At 35.8% G+C, this 26,452-nt stretch overlaps 1 protein-coding gene across 3 annotated transcripts in view; it reads left to right on the top strand.

Annotated features, from left to right (window-relative positions):
* LOC150083001 (pyridoxal-dependent decarboxylase domain-containing protein 1) overlaps window positions 1-26,452 on the top strand; it is a 395,987-nt gene that overhangs the window by 35,433 nt on the left and 334,102 nt on the right. For all 3 annotated transcript variants that reach the window (XM_090377732.1, XM_090377731.1, XM_090377730.1), the window contains exon 4: window positions 19,663-19,749. In XM_090377732.1, coding sequence (XP_090233858.1) covers window positions 19,663-19,749 — 87 coding nt within the window. The remainder of the gene's footprint in view (window positions 1-19,662; window positions 19,750-26,452) is intronic.

Here is a 26,452-nt window from a genome sequence, read left to right as displayed (position 1 = left end):
GCCCTGTATTTTTGAGACACCCTGTATATTAACCTCTCATGAGGGACTGAGTCAAATGCTTTACTAAAATCCAAATAAAGTGTGTTGAAATTGATCCTTCTAACCAGCTCATGAGTAACTGTGCCAAAATAACTTTTAAGTTAGTTAAACATGATTTTCCTTTAACAACACCACGCTGCATGTCCTTCAAAATGATATTGCTATCTTAAATGGCCCTGGATTGCACTCTTAATCATTACCCCTCTGATTTTCCCGACCACTGAAGTCAGGCTAACCTGTCTGTAGTTACTGACTTCACTCTTAGAACCACCTTTATGTATTGACAATATGTTGGCACTTCTCCAATCCAAAGGAGATCTCTCCAGAGTCCAGTGATGCCTTCATGATTAACCTCGATGGTTTAATAAACCCTCTGGCCCCATCCCTCAGAATTACTGCATTTGTGCCACTAACTCCAGGAGTCTTACTTGCCTTTAGGCTTAATAGGTTTTTGATAAACAGTCACCTGTAATTTTGAAATCAGTAATTTCATATGGCTTAGCATCATTTGCACAGCCTCTCCTCCACATAAAGGCCAATACAAAGTACCTATTCATTTCATCAGCAACATCAGCTGGTTTATCTAAGACTTTCCCACACTCGGTACACAAGAGTCGAATCTGATTCGCTTTCTTCTTTGTGTTGATATACATGAAAAACTCCTTGTCCCCATTCATTGCTCTCTTAGCCAGTGTGTTCTCATACTCAGCGTTAGCCTCCCTAACCGTATCTGTGGTACTAATAGATCAACTTGTAGTTGTTGTAGGCTTCAGTACCTTTCATTGCTATGTTAACTTTCCCATGTTGTCTTTCTTTGCTCTGTTAGAATGGTCAACTTCATATTCATCCATCTTGGCTTCCTCCTCATGCTATATTTTCTTAATGATATACAGCGTGATTCACTACCAGTGTGACAGACTTGCAGGAGGTGTAGGGGGCACAAAGATGAATCGGAATCACATAGCATTGCAGGGTCCGAAATGCCTTTGTCATGTGGGAGGTCGTGTGAACAAAGAAGCAAAGAGAAAGAACAGAAACAGCAACTCGTTAGTGTAACAGAAATCATTTTAATGACAAGTTTTACATTGGCAAAAAGCCATGCTACAGAAGGTGTTCGAAAGTTCGACCAGAAGCAGTCACACAGGCTTCACAGCACCGCCACATGGAATCCCTAACGTTCTGGAAGATTCCTGGCATGTCTCGAATCTCCCCGGCAGCTACGGAGATGCGAGCGACAAGGTCTTCAACTGAATCAAAGGGGGTCTCGTACACCAATGTCTTCATTTGGCCCCAGCAGAAGTCCAGGCATGATAGGTCTGGCAATCTAGCAGGCCAATGAACCGGACCACCACGACCTATCCAATGCTGTCCAAATGTAACGTTTAGGTGTTGGTGGACGTCATTGGTGTAATGTGGGGGAGCCCCGTTATGCTGGAACCACATTGAGCGGCGCAACAACTGTGGAACATGTGCTTCTTCAATACGCTCGGGCAGGACTTGCTGTAGTAAGATCAAGTATGCCCTACCGTCCAGACGAGGGGGCAGAAGGTACGGTCCAATGAGGTGGTCTCCAACAATGCCGGCCCAAACATTGACAGAGAAACGGCGTTGAGTTGCGCATGTTTGCGTACCATGGGGGTTCTCCAAAGCCCACAAATGGGTGTTATGTTGATTGAAGGTTCCCTCTCTTGTGAAACTTGCCTCATCTGTGAACAATACGGATGCAGCAAATGAGCTATCTGCCGCACTCTGTTGAAGAAACCAAGTAGCAAAAGTCCTCCGGAGTGGATAATCCGCAGGCTCCAATGATTGGACGCATTGCAGATGGTATGAACTCATTTGGTTTGTTGACAGTATCCTCCATACAGTGGATTGGGAAATACACAATCGTTGGCCTATCGCTCGAGTACTCGTACTCGTACTCGGATTGCCTTCTGCAAGACATAGGACATTCTCCTCATTGTCTGGCGTCCTCGTCGTTCGCTCTCGATTCGTGGTACCTCTCGTGAAACAACCAGTCTCATGTAACCTTCTATACACACGTGCGAAAATCGTATGATGAGGAGCATGCCTGTGCGAGAAACGTTCCTGGTACAAGCGCAGAGCGGCATGCCCATTACAGTCCGCAGCTCCATACGCGAGATCCACGTCGGCTAGTTCAACGTTTGAATACTTGTCCATCCTACTGCCTCGGGAACCAGTTTGCAAATGCTGACTTCCAGCGGAATCGCTGTTCACACGACCTCCCGTTCAATGTCAACGGCCTTTGTAGTTTCCGAAAGAAACTCACAAAATAAGAATTCTTCTTTGATGGTGTCAGCATGCACATAGCGAACAACAACAAGGAGCTGGCTACATTGAGAAATGTCTGTAGTTTCATCCAGTTGCATATTGAAGGGGAATGGGGAGGCTGCCATTTCCTCGATGACCTGCTTCAAAATATTAAAAGACATATCAACTATTCTGGAATGTATTACATAATTTGACAAGGGAACAGCTTCCAGTTTTTTTCTCTATTCCAGTCCACAGACCAGGTTGACCATTTCCAGTGCACATGGCTTTACTAAAGTCTCTCCAATAGTGTGGGACTTCTTTTGCTTGGCAATCCGGCAATCAGTGATCCTTGTCACTGTGGTCTGTGGTCGTTAACAGGAGAGATTGTTTTTGCTGGGATGGGGGCTACATTTAAATAGAAAGAGAGCAAGGATATTTGCTGTTGCTATTCAGGCTTTAGGTGGGTTAAACTGCTGGCCTGAAGGATACAGACTAATACATTAACAGTACCCACATGCAGAGGTGGAAGTGATCCTTGCACTGCTGCTCTTGGAACATGTAGCAACCTGGAAAGCAAGGTGTTGAGGATTTCAAAACCTGTTGAGGGGCCTCGTGGAACAAGCAAATATATGGGGTGTGTTAGGGTTACTAAGAATAAAAGCAATTGCATGTATACTTGAATGTACATTGATGCTAGGAGCATAGTAAATATATTTGATGAATTTGAAGTGCTGGTCAAGTCATCAAATGCAGACATATGGGATTATCAGAAACATTTCACTTGGATATAAGAGATACAGAATTTGAATATGAGGAATGCAATTTATACAGAAAGGACAGTCAGGACAGGAGGTGGGGATGAGTTACACACTTCGTTAAGAAGCACACAAAATATCAACAGCAGTACATCCAGTGGACGTGGGTGGCCAGTGTAATGTCGAGTCAGTTTGATGTGACATAAGATTGGGAAAACAAAAATGAGAGTAGGAGTGTATTATTAGGTATAATGATTGTGATGAGTATAATGATCTCCTCTCAAGCTGCAGTTTGCAGAATTGAAGCCTTTTCTGGTATGAGTACCCTTGTATTCCTCTCACTAATCTCGTTGCTCTTCTGTGCATCTGTTCCAACAGAGCCATATCATTTCTTAAAATGAGGTCTCCAGTCTTTTATGCAATACTCAAGATGGGGCTTGACCATTTTCTTATTCAGTGGGATAATCTCCTTATCCCTAATGGCAGAATTCCTGCATATCATTTACAAAACCCTGTGAGCTGTCCCTGCAGCCTGTCTACACTGCTCTAGAGAACTTCATATCTGACTGCACAATAGGTCTTTTTCATTTTCCAATTCCCTGAGTATAATATGACATAGTTGGTATGTTAATCTGGGATTACTGCTTCCCATATGAATTGCCTTGCATTTTTAAATATAGGCAAGTAATTATTTATGAAAGAAATTAACCTGGAAGCGTTCAGGTGCTTTTCTCTAGTTGTCAATACTACTTTGCTAAGGTGAGATGAAAGATATAAAAATTTTATCTTATGCCTTCACGTTTGAATTGAAAACTTATGTCCTGCAAATCAGTGTTTTTTTAATGCTTTATTTTAATGTTTAGTTGTGTGTAATCTTTTCATTTTAAGCAGCTTCTGTTTTTAACCTCTTCTGTAAATATTGTCTTAATTACATGCACAAAAAAAAAAAAAAATAAATAAATAAAAATTTAATTCCAAACAATCAAGGTAAAATTCCACAACCATAATCAAATATGATCAAATTAAATACTATGCTACAAGTTTTTATAGCTATAATTTGCAAGAGCAATCCGTACTAAGCAGTGGTATATCCTGATATCTTTGTAATGGGGGGCATAGCGACCATGTCCAGGTGTCATTGTAAGGGGGGGGGTATGGCAACCAGTGAGTTTTTTAGAATGCAAACAAAAAAGGGAGGTGTTCTAAAAAAATTTAGGATTAAGGAGGGGCATATGCCCCTTCTGCCCAGCCCCTGAATATGCCCCCTGGTGCCAAGTTACAGAGTTAGCTGAATGAGTGATAGTTAAAAAAAAAAAAAAAAAGTCGCCCTTTGCATATATTACAAGAAAATTACATAGCAAATAATATTTCAAAATGTGGATACTTTATCTTTAATAGGTATGTACAATTGTACATCATAAACAACATAGTACAGGTAGTTCTCGACTTTGAGTTAATTCGTTCCTAGCGACAACTCGTAAAGCAGGAATTTATTTCCCATAGACATAATGTTAAAAATAGAGGTTACGTTATCAACAATGAAATTAGTTAGCTAATTGGTTTGTTTAAACAGTGATTGATTTATCCAAAGAAATAAAAACATAGTCTGTAAAATCAAGCAAATTATAATAATAGAGGAATTATTTATGACTTACAAATGTTAAAGAATGTTTCTTCTTCATCATAGTCATCGACTAAATGCACACTTGTTGATCACTCATTATTGGCACGGCACTCGTTGGTTTGTTGCACAATGAGTCGTCTTCTTCAGAAATGCTTCAAGAGGTGTTTATTTCAAAGATAATCTTCTCTTTTGTTTATAAATTTTAATAGCCTGCATAAGCATTTTTTAACAGAACACACAAATTGCAACTAACATGATTTGTGCAGAGTAAAAAGTTTATGAAGCTTAAAAAAAAAAAAGGAATGAAGAGAAGATTCTGAAAAGTTATTTATGTTTTTTTATTTGATTGAAGATTTCAGCAAAGGGGAAACATAATTCACCATAATAACGTAAAAACTCACAATTCATGTGATTGCATTTGTGAAAATCGGTATTTTCACAAATGCAATAACATCGAGTTTACTATCTGTTTATAATTGCTTGCAGTAACAGAAAAGTCCAATAAACGGGAAAGTGCAAATTGGTAACTAATACAATTTACACTATAAAAATGACCTTTTAGGGAGTTATATAGCGAAAATTTTAACTTCCGAGGTCATGGAATGAATTACTAAAAAACAATGTTATTGGGTTCACATTACGATATTTTTGCGATACGATGGTAACGGATTAATATCGTAAAGCGGGATACACTATTGTATAGCCACATGTGTGGTTTGAAATGCAGTATTTATGAATGTTTAACATTCATTTTTTGGAATTACTGTTCATATTTTCGATTTTGTTGATACTTGATACTTGAAGGAAAAAAAAACAAAACAAAACTTGTAAACCCTGGAACTCATAAAGTGAGAACTGCCTGTAATTAATTAAATTAAATTTAATGTACAACTTGTCAACATTGTGCTGTATGATGGTAATAGCAAATAAAAATTAAACTTAGCAATATGTTATTACATGTGAGAAATTGAATTTCTCTATGGTACCATTGTTACATTTGTCATGTTGACTAAATTAATGCATTAATCATCTATTCGCAAACATCTACTACAATGAACGAAAAGAATCTTAACATTTTAAATGAGAATTGTGAAAATTCAGTATAGTGTTACTTTTTTTTTTATTTTTACTCTTATTAAAGAGTAAAAATTTCTTTTTAATGCTGGCATTTTTATCTTGTGAAGATTCTCTGAACCCATTTAAATCAAAATGGACATATTTTGGTTCCTTGAACTTTGAATTAACAAGGTAGTACTGTAATAATCAGTCTTTTTCATACCACTCACCTATCCCTTTATCGGTGGTGGTAACTTGCCCCCAGTGCCACAGTATTCTAATCTGTACAATAGTTATTCATATGAAATAATATCAAAATCTTTACTGAAGTCTGAGTACATGATGTCAAAATTATTTTTTGTATTTAGTTCCATTGTGATTACTTCTCTTCATTGAAACTACTTAGATTTATCGGACAAGATATTTCCTCTTAACAAATCTAAGCTACGATTGCTGTATAACTGTGTTCCTGTCAAGATGGTCTTTCATTACTTCCTTAACCTTGACTCCATTATTTTCCCTGACACACTGTCAGACTTGCAGATTTGTAATCATCCACTTTACCCTTTGAATTCCCCCCATTTCTGAATAGGAAAGCCTTTGGGACATCTAAATCTAAGGTCACTCATTGTGGCTCAAGGTTTGTTTACTTTTTGTTGTTGTTTGTTTGGTTTTTAGGAGCATTAGCAACTAAGGCCATATTGCTCCAGGGTATGCGGTGGTCATTCCCTGACCTTTCCGCATCCTCCGTGTTTGGTGGTGACGGGCTTGAACCCCGGTCTAATCAAGAAGCGTGTGCTACGCACTGCTGCTCCTTCCCATCTGGTTACTTTTTGTGCTGCTGCTTTTAATAGCATTAGGCAGATTCCATCAACGCCACACACTTTTACTTTTAACTTCAATTTCTCTTCTAGCTTTCCTTCTGCTATCATAAAATCATTCTCAGTTGCAATTAATTATACTTTTGGTATATCCCCATCCTCAAAATTGTCTTCATGTGTGAATGTAGATGTGAAATATTTATTCATTTTGTTAGCAATCTGTAAAAGATCATCAGTAGTTATGCCATCTGTGGATCAATGGGGTTTGTTCCTTTTTTTTCTAATGTTGACAAAAGCAAAGAATCTTGGCTGCATTTCTTTTTACTGTTAGTCAAAGACTTTCCTTAATCTGTATTAGCATGCCTGAAACCCTCTCCCCCTTAGTAACTTGATAGTAAATTTGTTGGTTTTTGCATCCCTTGCTAGGTTGTAATCACTTCATGCATTTTTCTTTTCTATAACTAAGCTGATGAAGTATGATAAATTATAGGCTAAAACTTTATCACCATGGTTGAACACAGCAATTAAATTCATACCAGTTAGGACATTGCCTGGGTCAACGGGGTCCTTGCTCTCCTTGTAAGAGGAATCAGGATGCACAGCACTAAAAAACTACTTGAACAACCATCAAAATTAGAATAAACAGCAAAGAAGTGGAATTAGTAGAATTAGATTGATATGATATCAGAATAGGTATCACAGAAACTTAGATGAATACAAGTGAGTTACAACTAAATTAATTATGAACAGTTAACTGAGTTAATTTATTTCCTAATTATCAGTCATTAGTAATGCATAATTATTAATTATTCACAATTTATAATTATGATAATTAATAATTATGAATTAATTCATTATAAAGAAAGATATAGTATTAGGAAGTTATAGCAATTAGTTTTAGAACTATTTCAGAAGAAAATTCAGTTGGCTGGAAAGTGTTATCCAGTAGCGTTATATGGGAAAAATTTAAGATGGAAAGTTGGGTGATGAAATACACGGTAAGTTGAAAACAAAAAAAAAAAAAAAAAATAACACTGAAGGGAAAAAATTAATATCTTAGTTTGAACAGTAGACACTAATCACAAAAGATGAATAGTATTGGTTGGAGATTTAAATTTTAAATGAAATAGGAAATGAAAATTACATCTAAAGAGATTTTAGCAAAACTTGGAGTGAAAGTTAAATCTAGCCTTTTACCACTGTTGTTAGGTTTACTTTTCATTCCATATTTTTCTAAAATATAATTTTATATAATTGTTGTTTCCTGTTCTATTTAAATCTTCAACCAATATTATTATTATGTAAACAATAATGCGCAAAATTCTTTTCATTCTTAATTATAAATGCTGTATTTCGACTTAAAGGTAGCCAAAAGTTTAATGTTGAGGAAATATAATCAGGGTGCTGGGATCACGGAACAGTATGGATGGTGGATTTTTGGCTGCTGTAAAGGGATAAGTATTTTTTAATTTTTAACGTATTCTTCGCTATTTAACATAGTACATTGTGTTTTACGGAGATATTAAATAGGCTTAGTAGCGTTTGTTAGCTTCTTATTGTGAATTTAACCGGCAATTTTTGGAAGTTACGACTCCTGGTGTTGGTGCCAATATTGTTGAACTAGCCGCCATATTGTCGATAAGAAATAGCTTAACATATATATATCTCGAACTGATAGCGAAGATATAAAGTAAAACTAGATAGCGTAATACGAAGCACTGTATTTGTTAGCTTATTATAGTATTATCAGTTAATCAAAAATGTTATTAATCTTATTAAATTTCATTGTTAATTAAATTGTATTTAAACAGAAATTATAACCCAGACTAGAGCTGCGAAGCAAAGATCACAGACTAGCGAGAGTGCTGTGGCTTGGGGGAGAAATGAAGGGGGCAATTCTCCAACGCATCACAGTCTCAAAAAATGTGCGAAATGTTTGTAACATTTTTGCTGACCTTTCTAAAACTGGACATGATCTAGCCAAGGAGGATGCCTTTGTGTGTGCTAGGTGTCTGGAGTGTCAAGAAATTAGGTGCCAACTCAGCATTCTGATGGGCATCTATGAGAACTTGAGGTGTAGGGTAAATTCCCTCAAAGAAATTAATATGAGGGGTCCATCAGGCTCTCAGCTGCTCAGCTCAACGATAGAGCTCACTCCTGTGCATCAGGCAACACAGAGGCAATCTCCAAGGCAGAATGTGCTGGTCCCAAAGGAACTAGTTATTGTTGGTGACTCTATTGTCAGGGAGACGGGGAATATACTATGTAAGAAGCATAGGTGGAACAGGACCAGGGTATGTCTGCCAGGGGCAAAAGTTGATGACGTTGTAGAGCAGATATCATATTTTCAGCACAAAAGGTGATATTGTTGTACACGTTGGAACTAATGACATTAAGAGTAAGAGATCTGCAGATTTACTCAACAAGTACAGGTCAATGTTGAAAAAAAGTCGCGAGTTAGGGTTGAATGTGAAAGTGTCTGCAATTCTGCCCAGACACGACAGGAGGGAGTATATGATGAGATACTTGTTAATCAATTCGGCCCTGGAGAGATTGTGCAAGGCTCAAGGGTTAAAACTTTTTTCAGCTTGGTCTGTGCTTGTTGACAGGAGAGACTGCTTCTACAGGGATGGGATACACTTAAATAGAAAGGGTGCAAGAATTTTTGCTGATGCTATCGAGGCAGTGTTAGGTGAGTCGGAAAACTGCTAGCGTGGGGAGATACACAGACTAAAAGGTTAACAGTGGCCGCAGGCAGAGGCAAAAGTGATTCTTGCACTGCTTCTATTAGAATGGGCAGCATACTGGAAAGCAAGTTAATGGAGATTTCCAGGACTGCTGGGAGTCATAGTGGAACAAGTAAATACATGGGATGTGTTAGGGTGGCTAGGAGCAGGAACAGGTGCATGTATACTTGCATGTACACCAATGCTAGGAGTATAGTTAATAAATTTGATGAGCTTGAAGTGCTAATCAAGACATCAAAGGCAGATATTGTTGGGATATCAGAGGCATGGTGTCACATAGATATAGGCAGTGCAGAGTTGGAATTTGGGGAATACAATGTGTATAGGAAGGGAGGAGGGTGTTATGCTGTTAGTTAAGAAACATAAAATCTAAGGAAGTGCATCCAATTGATGCTGGTGGACAATGCAGTGTTGAATCTGTTTAGTGTGAAATAAGCACTGGGAAAGGAAAAATGAGAGTAGGTGTGTGTTATAGGCCTAATGAATCTGATGAGTATAATGAGCAATTGTGCAGAGAAATAGTGGGCCAGTAAATCAGAATGTCTTATAATGGGAGATTTTAACTTTCCAGATATTGACTGGAACTTGTGGTTGGTCACTCGCACACTAGCAAGACTTTTGTGGATTTATTGGATGACTGTTTTCTACAGCAACATGTTCGAGAGGCAACCAGAGGGAGTAATACTCTTGATCTGATTATCAGTAGTGATTCTTCATGCATTAAGAATCTGCAGATAAAGGAACCACTGGGTGACAGTGATCACAATGTGTTGATGTGGGAATTATTTAAAGATGTAACTACCATCAAGGTTAAAGGGAAGGGCTTTTGCTTTCGTAAAGGTGACTACAGAGGTCTCAGACAGTTTTTAAATTCTGTACAGTGGGAGCAACTGATGATGTTACCAACAGTGAATTCTAAATGGGAAGCCTTCACGGACTTAATTTAGGAGGCTACTAGGCTTTTCATTCCAACTAAGAAATACTGTTCAAGATTTAGGCCTAAATGGATGTCAGATGAATTAATGAGGCTAGTGGCAGAGAAGAAGAATGTATGGGATGCATATAAAGTATCAGGCGACACAGAAGCCTATGGCAGGTATAAACTAGTCTGTAATTAAGTAACAAAGGACTTAATTACAAAGACAGATTATGAGAAATCTTTGGCAAAGGATGCAAAGAAAAACAGCAAGGAGTTCTTTACTTAGAACTCCTTGCTGTTTAGAACTCCTTAACTCTAGAAGGAAAGGGATGAATCAGATTTGACCACTTAACATGGATGGGTTGACTATTGATGGTCATGCTCAGATAGCTGATAAACTGAATAAGTATTTTGCATCTATATTCACACGAGGAGTTATTCAATGAGGGGAGTGCCAGAAGTTTATCAAATGCTAACAGGAAGCTAAATGATTTTGTAATAACTGAGAGCAAAGTGGAGGAGAAATTGTTGAAGTTAAACATAAGGAATGCACCTGGGGTGGACGGGATCTATCCAGTTATATTAAAGGAGGCAGCAAAGGAAGGAAGTAAGCAGGCCCTTGGCCATAATTATGAGAGCTTCCTTGGACACAGGGGAGGTCCCCATGGACTGGAGGTGTGCAAATGTATCACCAATGCACAAAGGAGGTTCAAAAGGTGATACAAGTAACTACAGACCTCTTAGTTTAACTTGTTCCGGGGAAAATAATGGAATCACTGGTTAAAGAAGCATTGCAGGATCATCTAGATAAGACTGCAGTAAAACTTAAGACACAGCATGGGTTTGTCAAAGAGAGGTCTTGTCTGACCAATTTGATTGGTTACTATGATGTGATTACAAAGGAACTGAATGCCAAAAATAAATTTGATATCATATACTTGGATTTCAGGAAAGCTTTTGATACTGTTGCACATGGAAGACTGCTGTACAAATTGGAGAGGTATGGCACCAAGGGTAAGCTGCTGCAATGCATAAAGGGATGGTTGAGTGGGAGACAACTGAGAGTGGTAATCAATGGACACTGCTCCTCGTGGACAAATGTTATTAGTGGAGTTCTCCAAGGTTCGGTGTTGAGCTCATTGTTGTTTTGCATATTTATCAATAATATTGATGAAAGTATATCAGGTTTAATGTCCAAGTTTGCAGATGATACAAAGGTTGGCGGGGTTGTTAACGACAATAATGACAGTATGCTACTCCAACTGGATCTAGATAAGTTGGGAAAATGGGCTGAGAAGTGGCAACTGGACACTTCTCAGCCCATTGTTAACATTGACAAATGCAAAGTACTGCCTATGGGTAGAGTGTGTTTAGTGTCAAATGGCACCAGGGGTTTCCTCCATCTCCGTGTACTATTCATTGTAGGTGTGAAACAGAACACTGTCAATGTCAGAGGTTTAAAAGTGTTTTGGGTAGCAATGGGTAGCAATAACTGAAGAACAACTACCTATAACTGCATATGGGTAGCAATAACCAAAGAGAAACGTACCAACTGGGTGGTACTACACTCATTGAAGTGGAAAGTGACAAAGACCTGGGGGTAATTGTGCAGCCAAATATGAAGTTCACTGAACAGTGCAGATGGGCTGCCAGGGCAGGTCATGGAATCTTGTCAATGATATATAGGAATTTTACTAGCAGGGACAGAGAGGTGATAATCCTGTTATACAAGGCAATGGTCAGGCCACACCTAGAGTACTGTGTACAGGTCTGGAGGCCTCATTTTAGGAAGGATGTAGAGTTGCTAGAACGAGTACAAGGAAGGGCAACAAGTTTGGTGAGGAGAACAAAGGGGTGCTCTTACCAAGAAAGTCTTAAGTTCTGCAAATTGCAACGTCTGGAGAGTAGGCACCTGCAAGGTGATCTGATTGAGGTGTATAAGGCCTTGAATGGGTTGAGCAAGCTGAATGCTGATGGGATTCTTCGTCTTGCTCAGACTAAGAACCTGAGGGGGCACAGTTTCAAATTGAGGAAAGATAGTTGTAGAATAGATGTGTGGAAATTTGCCTTTAGCCAGCGGGTAGTTGATTAGTGGAACAGGCTTACATCTTTTGTTGTGGAAGCTAATAGCCTAAATAAATTTAAGGCTGAGCTGGACAGACATTTGGAACGAATGGAGGGATGAAATGGGAGGGTTGTTTTTTTTGGCTGATGCTGCATAGCTTGCTTTCTTGCATCGTATGCTTCTACTAATGCTAATAAGAGAAACAAAAGTATAATTTACTATATAAAGTCAAAAATAAGATGTGTTAAAATGGACAAAAATATCTCTCAGATTTACGAATGGCTTTTAAATATGGAAACTTTTTGTTCAAAAGTTAAATGCCATCCCTGATGACTAATATGACTAAATGAATAATAGCAAAAAATTTGAGAGAAATTTAGTGGAAGCTTTAAAAGAAATATGTAAGGGGAAAAGGTATGTAAGAATGGACATTCAAAAGGCAAGACGGATTCAAGAAGTTGGAGGGAGTTACAGGAAAGAAGAGAATATAAGAAATTTTTGTTAAATAAATCTGGTGTCTGGACTAAGATATGTTTTAAAGAGGCTAAAAAAAAAAAAAAAGGGGTAAGATTTTGAGAAATATATGTAAAACAAGTAGTATTGGAAGTGGAAAAATATTTTTCTATTTAATTAAAAATCTCAGAACAGGAGGGGGAAAACCATAACTATGGTAATCAAAAATGATTAGTAAAAAATTAATATGGAAGCAAAGATTATTTTAGAAGTGTGGAGTAAATGAAGGAGCTGAAGACATCATTGAAGAAAAGATTTAAATGGAGGAAATTTTGGATACTGCCTCTATTACCAAGATAGAAGAAATCACAGAAAATATCGAATGTGGCAGGTGGAGATGGAATTAGATGTGACATGTCAAAAGCTGGAGGGAAGATTGTGCAGTGGTGGTTAGATCACATTATTCAGAGAATACTTTCCAAAGAGCAGCTTGGAAAATGTTCAGGTCGTTCTTTTAACCTTTGCTGTTTTCTCTTCCAACTTTATTTCTCATAAGATTGGCAATCAATACATTAAACATTATGCCTGATTTTCTATTATGTATAATTCATTTAGATACGTAATCTTTGTATTCTTCTTGTACCTGCTTTGCACTTGAAGGTGTAATTCCACATCCCATACTGTCATTTATCTTTACAGTCAATTATACCCTAATAACATACATTTTCTTTTATTTACTGTAATATGTTACACACACACACACACCAAATTCAAAATTTTAATGTAGCTGCCAATTCCTCGGATTTATGACAGAGAAACCATCTTCTTGATTTAACCTCTCCATTCCACTGTTATAGTTGATGACACAAAGTTTTTCTGTCTTTTTGTAAAAACTCAGTTTGTTCTTTTTCTTTTCATAGAAAATAATAAAATTATGTTAAAATTGGATTTTTAAAAAAATTTTCAAATTTCTGCTAACAAATTTGCCATAAGGTGTGCTGTGGTAGTCTACTTTCCAGAATAGAAATGTGCGATATTGTTATTGCATAAATGGGAAGATAATTGAGTCATTCAGTAAAATTTCAGAATACATATTATACAAGATTTCCACATATTGTAAACTTTAAAAAGGTAACATATTTGTATTGTATGTAGATGTGATTTTTCATTTTCCAGCAATGGGAAACAATGTAATCAGACATTTGCAAACAACTAAGTATGAGGATTGGGTGCATAGAAAGAAGCTACATCTCAAAGAGATGTAGCATTTTTTAGTGATGATGATGTCATGCTGAACGTTTACCTGCATCTTTTGTCATAGAACATAATCCTCCTCTGAGTTGTACTGATCATGCAAATGTGTTCTTCAGAAATGTTTTGTAATAGCAAAACAACTATGGTTATGGAAGAATAAAAACTAACAGGCATTATTAGTGAAATTGCACAGATAGAGAAATAAGAGGTAGCAATGTTTCTGAAAAGTGTCGATTGATATATATGGTAGTAATCAAAGTGATTCCAGGTTATATCACATTGTGATGACCTTTTGTAAAAAAAAAAGGAGGGAGGGGAATTAAAATTGAAAGTAGTTTATTCTCAGTACCAGCACTGGAAAATGACTCTACAGGGTACAATGCTGGACATCGTCTGAAAACTTAAAAAAGCATATGGGTTTCCTTCAAGAAACTGTCTGGCATTTAATATGTTAATGTTAATAATGCTAGCGATAATAATATGCCTGTTATAGTGGGCATAAAAACCAAAGGAGCAAAAGTATTAAGAGAGGAGAATAAACACTTAGTTGTAGTAAGCTATCCTGGCCATCTTATTAATTTGTGTGCAAGAAAGGGAGCTGCATACCTTCTTGTGAAAGTAGGCATGTGAGCCACTCAGAGGCCAAACCGATCAACTCCACCTTTTGTAATTTTCTCAATTTTAGTATCAGAGCACATGATTAGTGCTTAACTTTTCAGAAACCGAACGATTAAATTTGATAATTCTATTTATCACCACGAGATGGAAGAACCATGTATGGCTTCTGAATAACAGTTAATATATTTCAGAAGCCATTTCGGTTAACTCTAGTTTGATGACAACAAGAAACATCATATTAATTTTAAAAGTACATTGTTTTATGAAAGAAACAAATTTAAGGGTGTAAAATAAAGATAGCAAGTAATTATTATTGTGACATGCAGTGTAAGGAATCATCGGATAGTGATCCTCCAATACTCGGAAACCCCAATTCAAGGAAACATTTTCATATTTATTCGGATTCAAAGTCAGATTCAAACAAGGAAAATATTGCCCATAGCCATAGGAATGGACATTTAATGCCTGCAAAATAATTTCAAGATAAACCATGTCAGTGCTTGGAAATGTAATCAAAATATATTACTTCTGATCAAAGAGAATAAACCATGAGGGCATTTTACAACTTGGAGAGTCAAGTTAAACAAAATATTTTTAACAGAGTTCTATTAGGACTGTAACAATAAAAAGACATCATCCCAAAGATAACACCGGAAAGCCAAGATCTCATTCTTTTACATTTTATTTTCCACAGAACTGGCAAGATGTTCATGTTTGCAAGAAGTATTTTAGGGACACCTATCAGATAAGCGATGGATGAATATACTGTACAATTGTTGTTCAAAAGATGAAATTTTGTCTCTGAAATATCACAGAGGCCACCATGTTGAAATTTTGTCTCTGAAATATCACAGAGGCCACCATGTTCCAGGCAATAAAATTGATGACTCGCATGTCATAAAATGTAAATTCGTTTCCTACTTATACCAGTCACTATACAAGAGCTCATAATCCTAGGTGACAATATTTGAATCCAGTTTGTACATTAATAAAATGTACAAACTCTATGTTGCACAATGTGAAATAGAAGAAATAACACTAGCGGAAGGAAAATATTATTACAATATATTTTCTACTAAATTCAATTTGAATTTTAAGCAACCTTCTAATGTTGATTAAAATGCAAATTAAAATTATGGGATTATCAGTCAACTGGCTGATTATGCAATGGATTAAATTGGAGAGGTCGAAACCACAAATTATATAATTCAAATGCAAGTTTAACGAAGATATAGAGGTTGATTGAATAAGTATAAAATCCCAAGCAGGTTGTGACCATCAATACTGAGAAACATAGACCAGCCCTTGCTATATCCTTCTGGTAGATCTGTAACAAAAGAAAAGAGAAAAGATATGATGGACCTATTGAAATACTTCCTCCCATTAAACATGCCTATTACAAAAATTTAGACATCGAGGTGACAGTACATTGGATGCATCTCACATTGAAGATGCTATTTATGTTGATAATAATAATATAATATCATAAAAATAATAATAATAAAACAATTTCTATATCAGTTTTTTATGCTATAATGACTTTTGTATTTTTTTTTTCTGTAATTTCGATATTTTCAGTTGCCAAATTGATTAACTCCATAATTTTATAGAAAATTTGCAAAAACATGAACAAATTTTTTCGATATATTTATTTTTATGTATTTTATATCTTGTAATAGACCTAGATCTTAAATAATACACTATATATAATATTTTTTGGTGTGTATATTGCAAGCTAAATTTTAAAAAACAATATTTATAAATTAAATTTTCTTTATTTTTTATTTCATGGAATTGATCAGTTTGGCTTTTGAGCAGCTCATATACTACTAGAGAGAGAGAGAGAGAGAGAGAGAGAGAGAGAGAGAGAGAGAGAGAGAGAGAGAGAGAGAGAGAGAGAGAGAGAGAGAGATTTTTAAACAATTTCAGCTGATGCATGCCACTGAAGTAAAAAAAAAAAAAAAGGATTTTGAAGCATGTGATCACATTGGTTGTCTTTTATTAAAAGTATAACTGGACTGGTGGAACAATGTCAGCCTTTGACAAGTATATTTAAAGAAGAGGTTAGAAGCAGTAAGAAAAGCTATATGAGCACTTTTCATAATTACCAAATAGGGTATGTGATTGCTAGTGAGTGACACTGACTAATTCCAAATCCAATTCATATTCCAAAAGAATTTTTGAAAGAAGACAAATTATTGGGCTCCCCAAACGAAAAAACTTTTGAATTTGCTATTTTCAGATTTTCCAACTTGTTTGATAAGTTTGAAAATCTGAACATAGCCCTTCAATCCCGTATACCCTCACATCCATGCACTTGAGGTTGCTTCTCCTACATATGTTGAAGAATGTTATGAGGAATTAAATTTACCAAAAGTTTTCAAATCTTCCACTTTGGAAATTGATTACCATAGCAGACTAAACCAGAAGGTAGACATTAGTCATAGACATTTCTAATGTCAAGATTATGGAAAGTCCTAAACCAAAGGGAAAGATCCTGTTCTTTTGCTCAGTTAGGAGTACTTTATGGCTGCATGTGACTATGCGGTGCTTAAGTTCCCATGAAAAAATTCTTATAAATAAAAGAGATAGTACAAATTTCATCAGTTGGCAGTGCATCATTTTCAAATTTGAAATTTTTATGGATGTTTTTAATACTTCGTGGTGTTGTTAAAGAAATAGGTGAAGCAACAGGGATTTTGCACCATCAGTTCTGTCAGTTTCAGTGTGAGAACCTACCAGATATTATTATTAAACAGGAAAGAATTGATGTGCAGTGGTCCTTGGTGGGAGGAGGGGAATGTGAAATGCAAAAGGAAGCATAACAAGTGAAATATAACAAGTTTTCTCGTCATTTTTTGCATCTTAACTCCTTATAGCAGTGCTGAATATTCAACCAGGTGGAAAGAAAACTGAGTTCAGATCTCTTTAAAAGTGAAGCTTTGTACATGCTCCTTATAGCCAAGTCTAAAAGGGGGGCCATTATTATGAACAAAGCTTTGACAACTTTTCTGAAGAGGACAAAGTCTGCAACAATATCTTTCTTGAAGAAATCAAAACCAGCAATCTAAATTATGTTTCTAATAGAATATGTAGACAGAAAAATGTAAGCTATTATTTGATAGCTAATATTTGTAAGATAATTTTTGATAGCTAATATTTGTAAGATAATTTTTGATAGCTAATAAAATGTAAGCTAATATTTGATAAAAAAAAAAAAAAAAAAAAAAAAAATTTTTTTTCCTGTTTTCTTTTTAATTTTTCCCTGTTTATCTCAAAAACAACTTGTTTTCTTTCTGCTTACAGATTAGGCATCTGTAAGCAGAAAGAAAATCAAAATCAGCTTTTTGAAAATCAAAATTTGGCAACTATGTTCTAATACCAGATTAAGCAACACCTTTTTTAATTAAATAAAAAGTTATGTGGAATGCAGTGTTGTTTAATTTATTATTAGAATTAGTTATTTCCCACATATATCTTTATCTTTCCCCCCTAGAAACCAAATTAAAAAATTTAGCCCAAACATGATTAAAAAAAAAGTCCAGATAACAAATAGCCTAAACAGCCAAATAAGCAAAATAGAGCTTAATGTTCTGTGGTGTGTGTGTGTGGGTGGGTGCATGTGCCTTTTCATCAGCTGTTGTATTATATTTGATGACAATTATCCAAAACAGCTGATGAAAAGGCTAGACTGTTATTTAGCAATAACAAAACCCAAATGAAACTTTCAAGACCAGTGGCTTATCTGTTTTTGAATATCATATAGGATGTTATGCTTGCAGTTTCTGCTGTTATACTATAATTTGTTTATGGCATGGAAATATCTTTGTTGATGTTTTGAATTTTTTGAGTAAACTTTTGTGCAGCACAAGTAATTTTTTTCTCATAGAAAGATGCTTTACAATAATGCATTTGATTATTGTGAACAAGAATAGCCTTTTTTTATGTTGTAAAAATGTCTCTGAAACTTATATATAGTTATATCCATTAATAATAAAATGAGTGTCATTGACAAATAGAAGAATGGTGTTAATAATCCAGTTTAGAGACTGAATATGTTGTAGGGAAATAATTTCAGGCATTAATTGAATTCACTAAACTTTAGTGAGTTCTTGGCAGTCAGTTTTCCTCTAGCATCCAGCTCTGCAGATTCAGTTTTCTTGTGTAATTTTAATATTATATTTAAATGCTTTTAAATTTTAATTATGCTTATTTTGACTTGATGTCTGTCATTTGAATGAATTATTGCCAAAATAGAATCAGAATTTTAAAAAAATATATATAAAAAATGAGCTCTTCATTACTTATTTTTTGATGCAGAAGCATCCACTATATTTATTAAATTTATCACATGATTCAGTTTCATAAACTTCTTGATGAAACTTGGGCAGACTCTCTACTGCACTGCCATGGTTACACTTGTAAGCAGAGAATATTTTCCATAAGATTGTTCTTGAGAATTATTCATCATTAACCATGACATTGTCTAATGCAGGGGTTCTTAAACTGTGAGTCGCGACCCCGGAGGGATCGCAAAAAGAATCTGAGGCCACTAATAATTTTGTCTCATGAAAAGGGGAGCAAATAAAAAAAAGTTTAAGAACCTATGGTCTAATGATTGTGTGCAAGACAATCAGCCTCTTCAAAGCTTACACCTTACGGCCTTTTATATTTGTTCTTTGGCATTGCTGCACACAACTGTAACACCCATTCTAGTAAATGGTTCACAAACCTTGCATTGCCAGTGTACATAACTGAATATCAGATGAATGTGTTTGTTAGTCCTTTTTGGTCCAGATTTTTTCTCTAGGGTAATCTCTAGAGGAATGTGTAATTGCGTTGGTTCACAGCCAGAAAAAGCCAGGTTTATTCCAGTAATAAATGTGAAGCATAAATGGAACACAGTATTTTCTTCTTGGGGATACTTCAAAGGTGATTTCTGAAGTAAAAGCAAAATGTTATTTTTAGAAATAAATCTTTGTAAAATTGGTTATAATTGTACTTCATTTTAACTAATACGATGACAATTTTTGATAGTGGATTGTCTCTTGTTGAGATCCAGCAGCAGTTATTAAATTTAATTCTGCGTAGTGAAGATGAATCAAATAGAGATTTTTCAGTTCGGTAAGTAGTCTATTCAAAGGATATTTGTGTTGTAAAACATTATTTTTATATTGTGTTCACTGTATTTTTATCTAATATAAGGGATTGTAAGGGATTCCCAGTTAAGAATTCCTTACAATGAATCATTTAAGGAATATTTATGATAGTTTAGTGAGGAATATCTTTAAGAAAGTTTACATTGAGTTTTAGGTATATGTTTCTTGCAATGCTAATTGGTGTTTCTGTACCTGTTAACAAATATTACCAGGTTTTTAATTTCAGTAGTTCAATAAATACGTATCATCTTTGTCTAAGCAACCAACCAAACAGTTAATTTTAGCATATGCTGTTTAGCAAGCATCCCCCTTGCTAAACATCTTTTGCTAAAATTGTCTAGTTATATAAAACTTAGTTCCTTAAGAATAACCTAAGTTTTCTACAACTGTATTAAAAATTTCATGTTGTGAACAAATCACCATGATTTGTTTCAGTATTGTAGTATAAAAAGATAAAAAAAAAAAGTGACCAGATTTCCTTAACTAAGAAATGGGATACCTCATTGTATCTGTGTATGGCAATCCCACATTATGTAGGTTCTAGACTTAGATAGTGGGTGCTTCATAACATTAGCATATAATGTGAATGTGTTATATTCACAGCAGTTGAATCATGATATGTATTTGTTTACTTATTTTAATGTGGCTGTGCTATAAGATGAGTAAACATTTCTTATAAAGATGATAGCATCTTTATAAGAAATGTTTATAAATTTTATAAGATAGCAAAAATATATTTGTTTATAAAGTTTCTTTAAATGTTTTAGTAACTGTTATAAGAGACTAAAAGTTACTAGGGTTACCCTTAAAAAATAACATTTCCATGTTAACTGTTAATTAATGATTAGAAATCTAGAATTTTTTCTACTTTCCTAAATATTATTATTATTAGTAGTAGTAGTGGCAATTGATGCAAGAAAGCAAGCTTATAGCATCAGCCAAAAAAAAAAAGAAAAAGAAAAAAATGCCAACGTTTCTCATTTCACCTGTCTATACTATCTAGCAGTTTATCTAGTTATTCCTTGAATTTATTCAAATTACCCACCTCCATAACACCAGATGAGAGTTTATTCCAAAAATCAACTGAAGTCTTTCCTGGTAAGAATACCCTTTCATCCCCCCCTCACCAACCTTGTTATTCTTCTCTGTACCCATTCCAACGGATCTGTCAGGGGGGGGCTCTCTCTCTCTCTTATGGCTGTATTACTTTTCCTCTGATAATTATTCTAAGTGAGATTGTCAGGCTAGGACAAAATCCGTGCTCTCGGCAAATTAAAGGCTGTTCTAGCAATTAACTGCTGCGGCATCAGATTCGCGTTGTGATTTTAAGATCGAGCGACACAAAGCATCGACCCCAATCTCCCGCCTTTACCTTTACTGGTTCATACTTGTATCTACTGGTGTATGAGAATATGGGCAGAGAGAATGAGACATATGTAACACAACATTTATTATAACAAAAGAAAACATGCGTACAGACTTACACTTCATCTAGTGGTTTGTGTAAAAGTAAAGGCATGTGTATATATGTATTGCTTCAAGGTTTCTGTTCATAACAACAATATTACAGCCAAACACATCTTTATAACATACTGGATTCTGGTATCACTGGAACTATTCCTTCAATAGACTTATTGTTTGGCTCTGGTTTAACAAGCTGCAGCATTCACAAAACATTTCAATTCACAAAACACTTCAACATAGAACAGAACGGTTGGGAACAGAAGAACCTTAGGCAAACTGCTTTTGATGTGCTCATCACTTTAGACCATCCTACATCCATTCTGATGTGAACAGGCTCACTCCCTCCCATTTCTTATTTCCACAGCACCTTGCTGTAAGATTCTGTGTACCAACTACCATGGGAGAAATTCCCTTTCATTGTTAAATTAACAAAAAATAAATATTTAGGAAGGAAGCATTAAAAATGGTATCTGTTCATGTTATGTTCAAGGTTCACATTCACACAAATGAGATAATGGCTTACCAGTTAAATCTCTTGCTTCAGGACAGGTTGTGAGACCTCCTTCCCTCTTATAGAAAGTAGGGTGTGGTCTTCTGAGCCATGTTTCCTTTGTCTCAGCATCTCCTCGGCCATTCTTAAGGCTGGAGCGGCACACGACTGCAAAACCTTCCCTTTACATTGTTAGGACCCTGGGCGTTCGACGACGAGACATTCTACTCTCCTGCCAGTCTCTGTTGGAAAAGCTAAAAGGTCTCTCTATACTCCCTCTCTGTCCCTTGGTGCCTCCCAAAACTTTATATACTAATATTATCTCATTCTACGTCATGGTGATAGAATCATCCAAGAATGTCCATTTCACAGGGACACTACCATTTTTGGTAATCGTCCCACAAAAAACGACTGAACATATCCCGTCCATGCTGTAACAATAAAAGCCCTTTTTAGTACCCTTGCGGGCGTGGGAACTGAGATGATCTCCTCTCCTTCTGCTCTGTTGGTGAGAGGCCAATGATAGAGAACTAGGGTAAGGAATTGCACAATATCTGACCATACACTCTCTCTCTCCCTGGAAAATAAGTTTCTCCTCCCTTATTGTATTAAACGTAAGTTCCAAATGAATATAGTTTTATAATTTTATCCTACAGATTCCTGAGATACGATTATAACAATAGAATAGTTGATTTTGGGTAGACCAAAGAGTTTTAAAGAAGCATCGTTTTAATAATTTAAAATATAGCAAGACACTGTATTAGCTATTTGTCAGTTAATAAATTCTGCCTGATTATTGAGAGATCCGAAACTCTTGGTCTAACAGATCCACATCCTTCCTAAAATGAAGCTTGTAGATCTGTATTCAAATTGAGGAAAGATGGTTGTAGGATAGATATGCAGAAGTTTGCCTTTAGTCAGCGGGTGGTCGATTGCTGGAGCAAACTTCCATCTGTCGTTGTAGAAGTTGATAGCTTAAATAGGTTCAAGGCAGAACTAAAAAACATTTGGAGCGAGTGGATGGGTGAAATAAGGGTTTTTTTTTTGGCTGATGCTGTGTATAAGCTTGCTTTCTTGCATCATGTGCCTATGCTAATGCTATGCAGTATTCATGATGTGATTCAATCATTGCCTTATACAAGGGGATAATCACCTCCCTCTTGCTGGAAATTTGTTACGCCTTTCCATTGGCAAAGCTTCACCTTCCTAGATGCCGACCGGGCTAGCCGAGTGGGTAAAGCACCTACCCGGCAACCCAAAGGTCGCAGGTTCGATTCCCACCTCGGGCTTGGATCAAAGTACTGCAAAAACTTTGGGAGGTGCAATATGGCCACAGAAGCCTATGCGCCAACAACTACCAAATCAATCAATCAATCACCTTCCTAGATGAATTTTACCAGTAAACCGTAAAAGCCTTAGTATGAGGGAACCCAATCTCTTTGCTGAGGTTTTTATATCTAATTTTGAGAATGTTGCCCTCCCTAATTTCGCTTATTCGCTCCTTCCCAAGCTATGAATCACAATGTTCTGTTGATCTGGAACCATAGTTTGGAGAGGTTGAAAGACCTGTTTACCCATATTAACAACCAGCAACAAAACATTAAAATGAAACAGAAAATTGAAGTAATGGCCTCCCTCCCATTCTTAGATGTTAGATTCCACCATGTATACATACAGTCTATGGCAAATCTGTAGGCACCATTAGTCTATTGAATTTTAAATCCATATGTCAAATATATCCATCAAATATATCCAACTATATGTCAAATATATCCATCTAAACAAATGCAGCCATGATAAAACGTTTGACTGAATGACCAGCTTAGAACCAGAGTTTGCTATAATTAAGAATATAATTTTACTGAATGAGTATTATAGGCATTTCATAGACAGCATTGTCTATAACAGTGGTCTCCAAAGTTGGGTGTGTACACCCCTAGATGATCCATGGGGTGCACAAGATAATCCGCAATAAATCAGTATTTATTAATCATGAAAACTTTAGTTTTTCGGAACATAATTGAAAATAAAAATTATAAATGTTTTTTTAATACTTCAATATGGGGCTTCAATATGGGACATGCCGTCAGTTTTCTCCATGTCCGAAACAAAGCAGCCACATGCTTGCTTCGGGCTCGGAGTATATCTTCCATCCTTGTTTAACTTACTGAACAAATGTAGATAAAGAAAGGATGGATTCTGCTTGTGTCTATCGCCGAGCTGTACCGCCACCACGAGCATCGTAGCTGCGTTTGTCTGTAGGTTGTCGTTACTTGCAGAACTGTGTTTATGTTTTGAAAACACACCACAGTAAGTATCTTCCCCGTGTATTTATCACCATAGCTGGGAAGCATTTAAATAATATTAAATACTTTTTATTTTCAGTATCTTGTCTTTAAAATGAAAGATAATTTTGAAAAATATTTGGTATCTTTTAGAAAAAAAAGTATTTAAGGTACTTAAAGTATTTTAAATATGTATTTTAAGTACTTTGAGAGTATCTAAAATACTTTAAATTATTTAGATGCTGTCAATTATTTAAATACATTTTAAGTACAGTCAGTCCTCGTAAAACGTGTTTACACTACACGAATTCGATCATACACGATTTATAAATAGGGGAACAATATCGTATATAACACGAACCGAATTCGCTTATGCACGATTCGCCTTTGTGTTTACAAGAAATGGCAGTGTTTACAAGAAATGGCAGTCGAACATGGAATCGCCCCAACTGAACGCAACACCATAAGAATGAGGAGAAGATTCTGTATTTGTTTTAGCATTAGCATTAGTAGAGGCATTTGATGCAAGAAAGCAAGCTTATGCAGCATCAGCCAAAAAAAAAAAAAATAAAATAAAATAAATAAAAATAAATAAATAAAAAATAACCACTTCCACTTCACCCCTCTGTTCGTTCGAAATACCTGTCCAGCTGAGCCTTAAACTTATTTAGGCTATCAACTTCCACGACAAGGGATGGAAGTCTGTTCCACCAACCAACCACCCGCTGGCTAAAGGCAAATTTCCTCACATCTATCCTACATCTGTCTTTCCTCAATTCTGTTTCCCATATGTAGTACTTTACATTTGTCAATGTTAAACTTCATTTGCCACCTCTCAGCCCATCTGCTCAACCTTTCCAGATCCTGTTGCAGTAGCATAGTGTCAGTAGTGTCCTTGACATCCCTGCCAACCTTCGTAGCATCTGCAAATTTGGACATTAAGCTTGATATACCATCATCAATATCATTTATAAATACAGAAAACAATAATGGACCCAAAACTGAACCCTGAGGGACTCCACTAATAACATTAGTCCACGATGAGCAGTGTCCATTGATTACCACTCTCTGTCTTCTCCCCCTCAACCACCCCTTTATCCATAGCAGCAATTTGCCTCCAATGCCACACTGCTCCAATTTGTGCAGCAGTCTTCCATGTGCAACACTATCAAAAGCCTTTCTAAGATCCAAATATATAATATCAAAGTTATTCCCTGCATCCAGTTCTTTTGTGACTGCATCATAGTATCCAATCAAATTGGTCAGGCAAGACTTCCCCTTAACAAAACCATGCTGTGTCTGAGCTATAACTGAAGTCTTATCTAGATGATCCTGCAGTGCTTCTTTAACCAGTGCCTCCATTAATTTTCCAGGAACAGAAGTTAAACTAACAGGTCTATAATTACTTGTGTCGCCTTTTGATCCTCCTTTGTGAATTGGGGTCACATTTGCACATCTCCAGTCCATGGGTACTTCCCCTGAGTCCAAGGAAGCTGTCATAATTATGGCTAAGGGTTTGGTTACTTCCTTTGCTGCCTCCTTTAATATAACTGGATAGATCCCATCCACCCCAGGTGCCTTTCTTGTATTTATCTTCAACAATTTACCCTCCACTTTACTTTCAGTTATTACAAGATTCTCTAGCTTACTAAATTAAATTAAATCTAAATTAAACCAAATAACAGAAGAATATAAAGTTAAAATATCAACAATGAAAACCAGAACAATGGCTTTTAAGGGAAAAATATGGTGAGAACAAAAATAGTTATAGACAATAAAACATTAGAACAAGTAAAACATTTTAAATATCTAGAATGTGATATAACATATGATGTTGAAGAAGATATGAGCCAGAAATTGGCAAAATTTCAAAATATATGTGGAACAATAAAAAGAACTCTGGCTAAGAAGACAAGGAAAGAAACACAATCGAAATTTTACAAAGTAATGGCATTACCAACACTTCTTTATGGTTCTGAAACATGGATATCAAAACAAAGAGACATTAATAGAATACAAGCTCAGAAATGAAATTTTTAAGATATGTTAAAGGATGTACAAAATTAGATAAAATACCAAATATAAATATTAGAAAGGAATTAAAGATTTACTCAATTAATGAAAAAATTATAGAATATAGACAAAGACGGATAGAACATGTAGAAAGAATAGAAGATAATAGATTCTCTAAATTAGCTTACACATATAGAGCAAAAGTAAAAAGAGACAGAGGAAGTCTGAAGAAAAGATGGGCAGACTTCTTTGAGATCGGAACAGGCGGATCACCTAATCTGTGAAGGAAGATAAGATAAGAAAGTATGAAAGAAATCGTTGATAATTTTGTAGAATGTATAGTAGTTTATACAGGGCAGGTGTGATTTACGCTTGGGTTGAATTCCTGGAACATTTGCATAAGAAAAGATTCTTCA

Source organism: Mastigoproctus giganteus, chromosome 7, assembly GCF_048544385.1.
Source record: "Mastigoproctus giganteus isolate SK-2022 chromosome 7, ASM4854438v1, whole genome shotgun sequence".
NCBI lineage: Eukaryota > Metazoa > Arthropoda > Arachnida > Uropygi > Thelyphonidae > Mastigoproctus > Mastigoproctus giganteus.
Note: the sequence above shows the minus strand (reverse complement) of the source record. Positions and strands in the feature narration are given on the sequence as shown.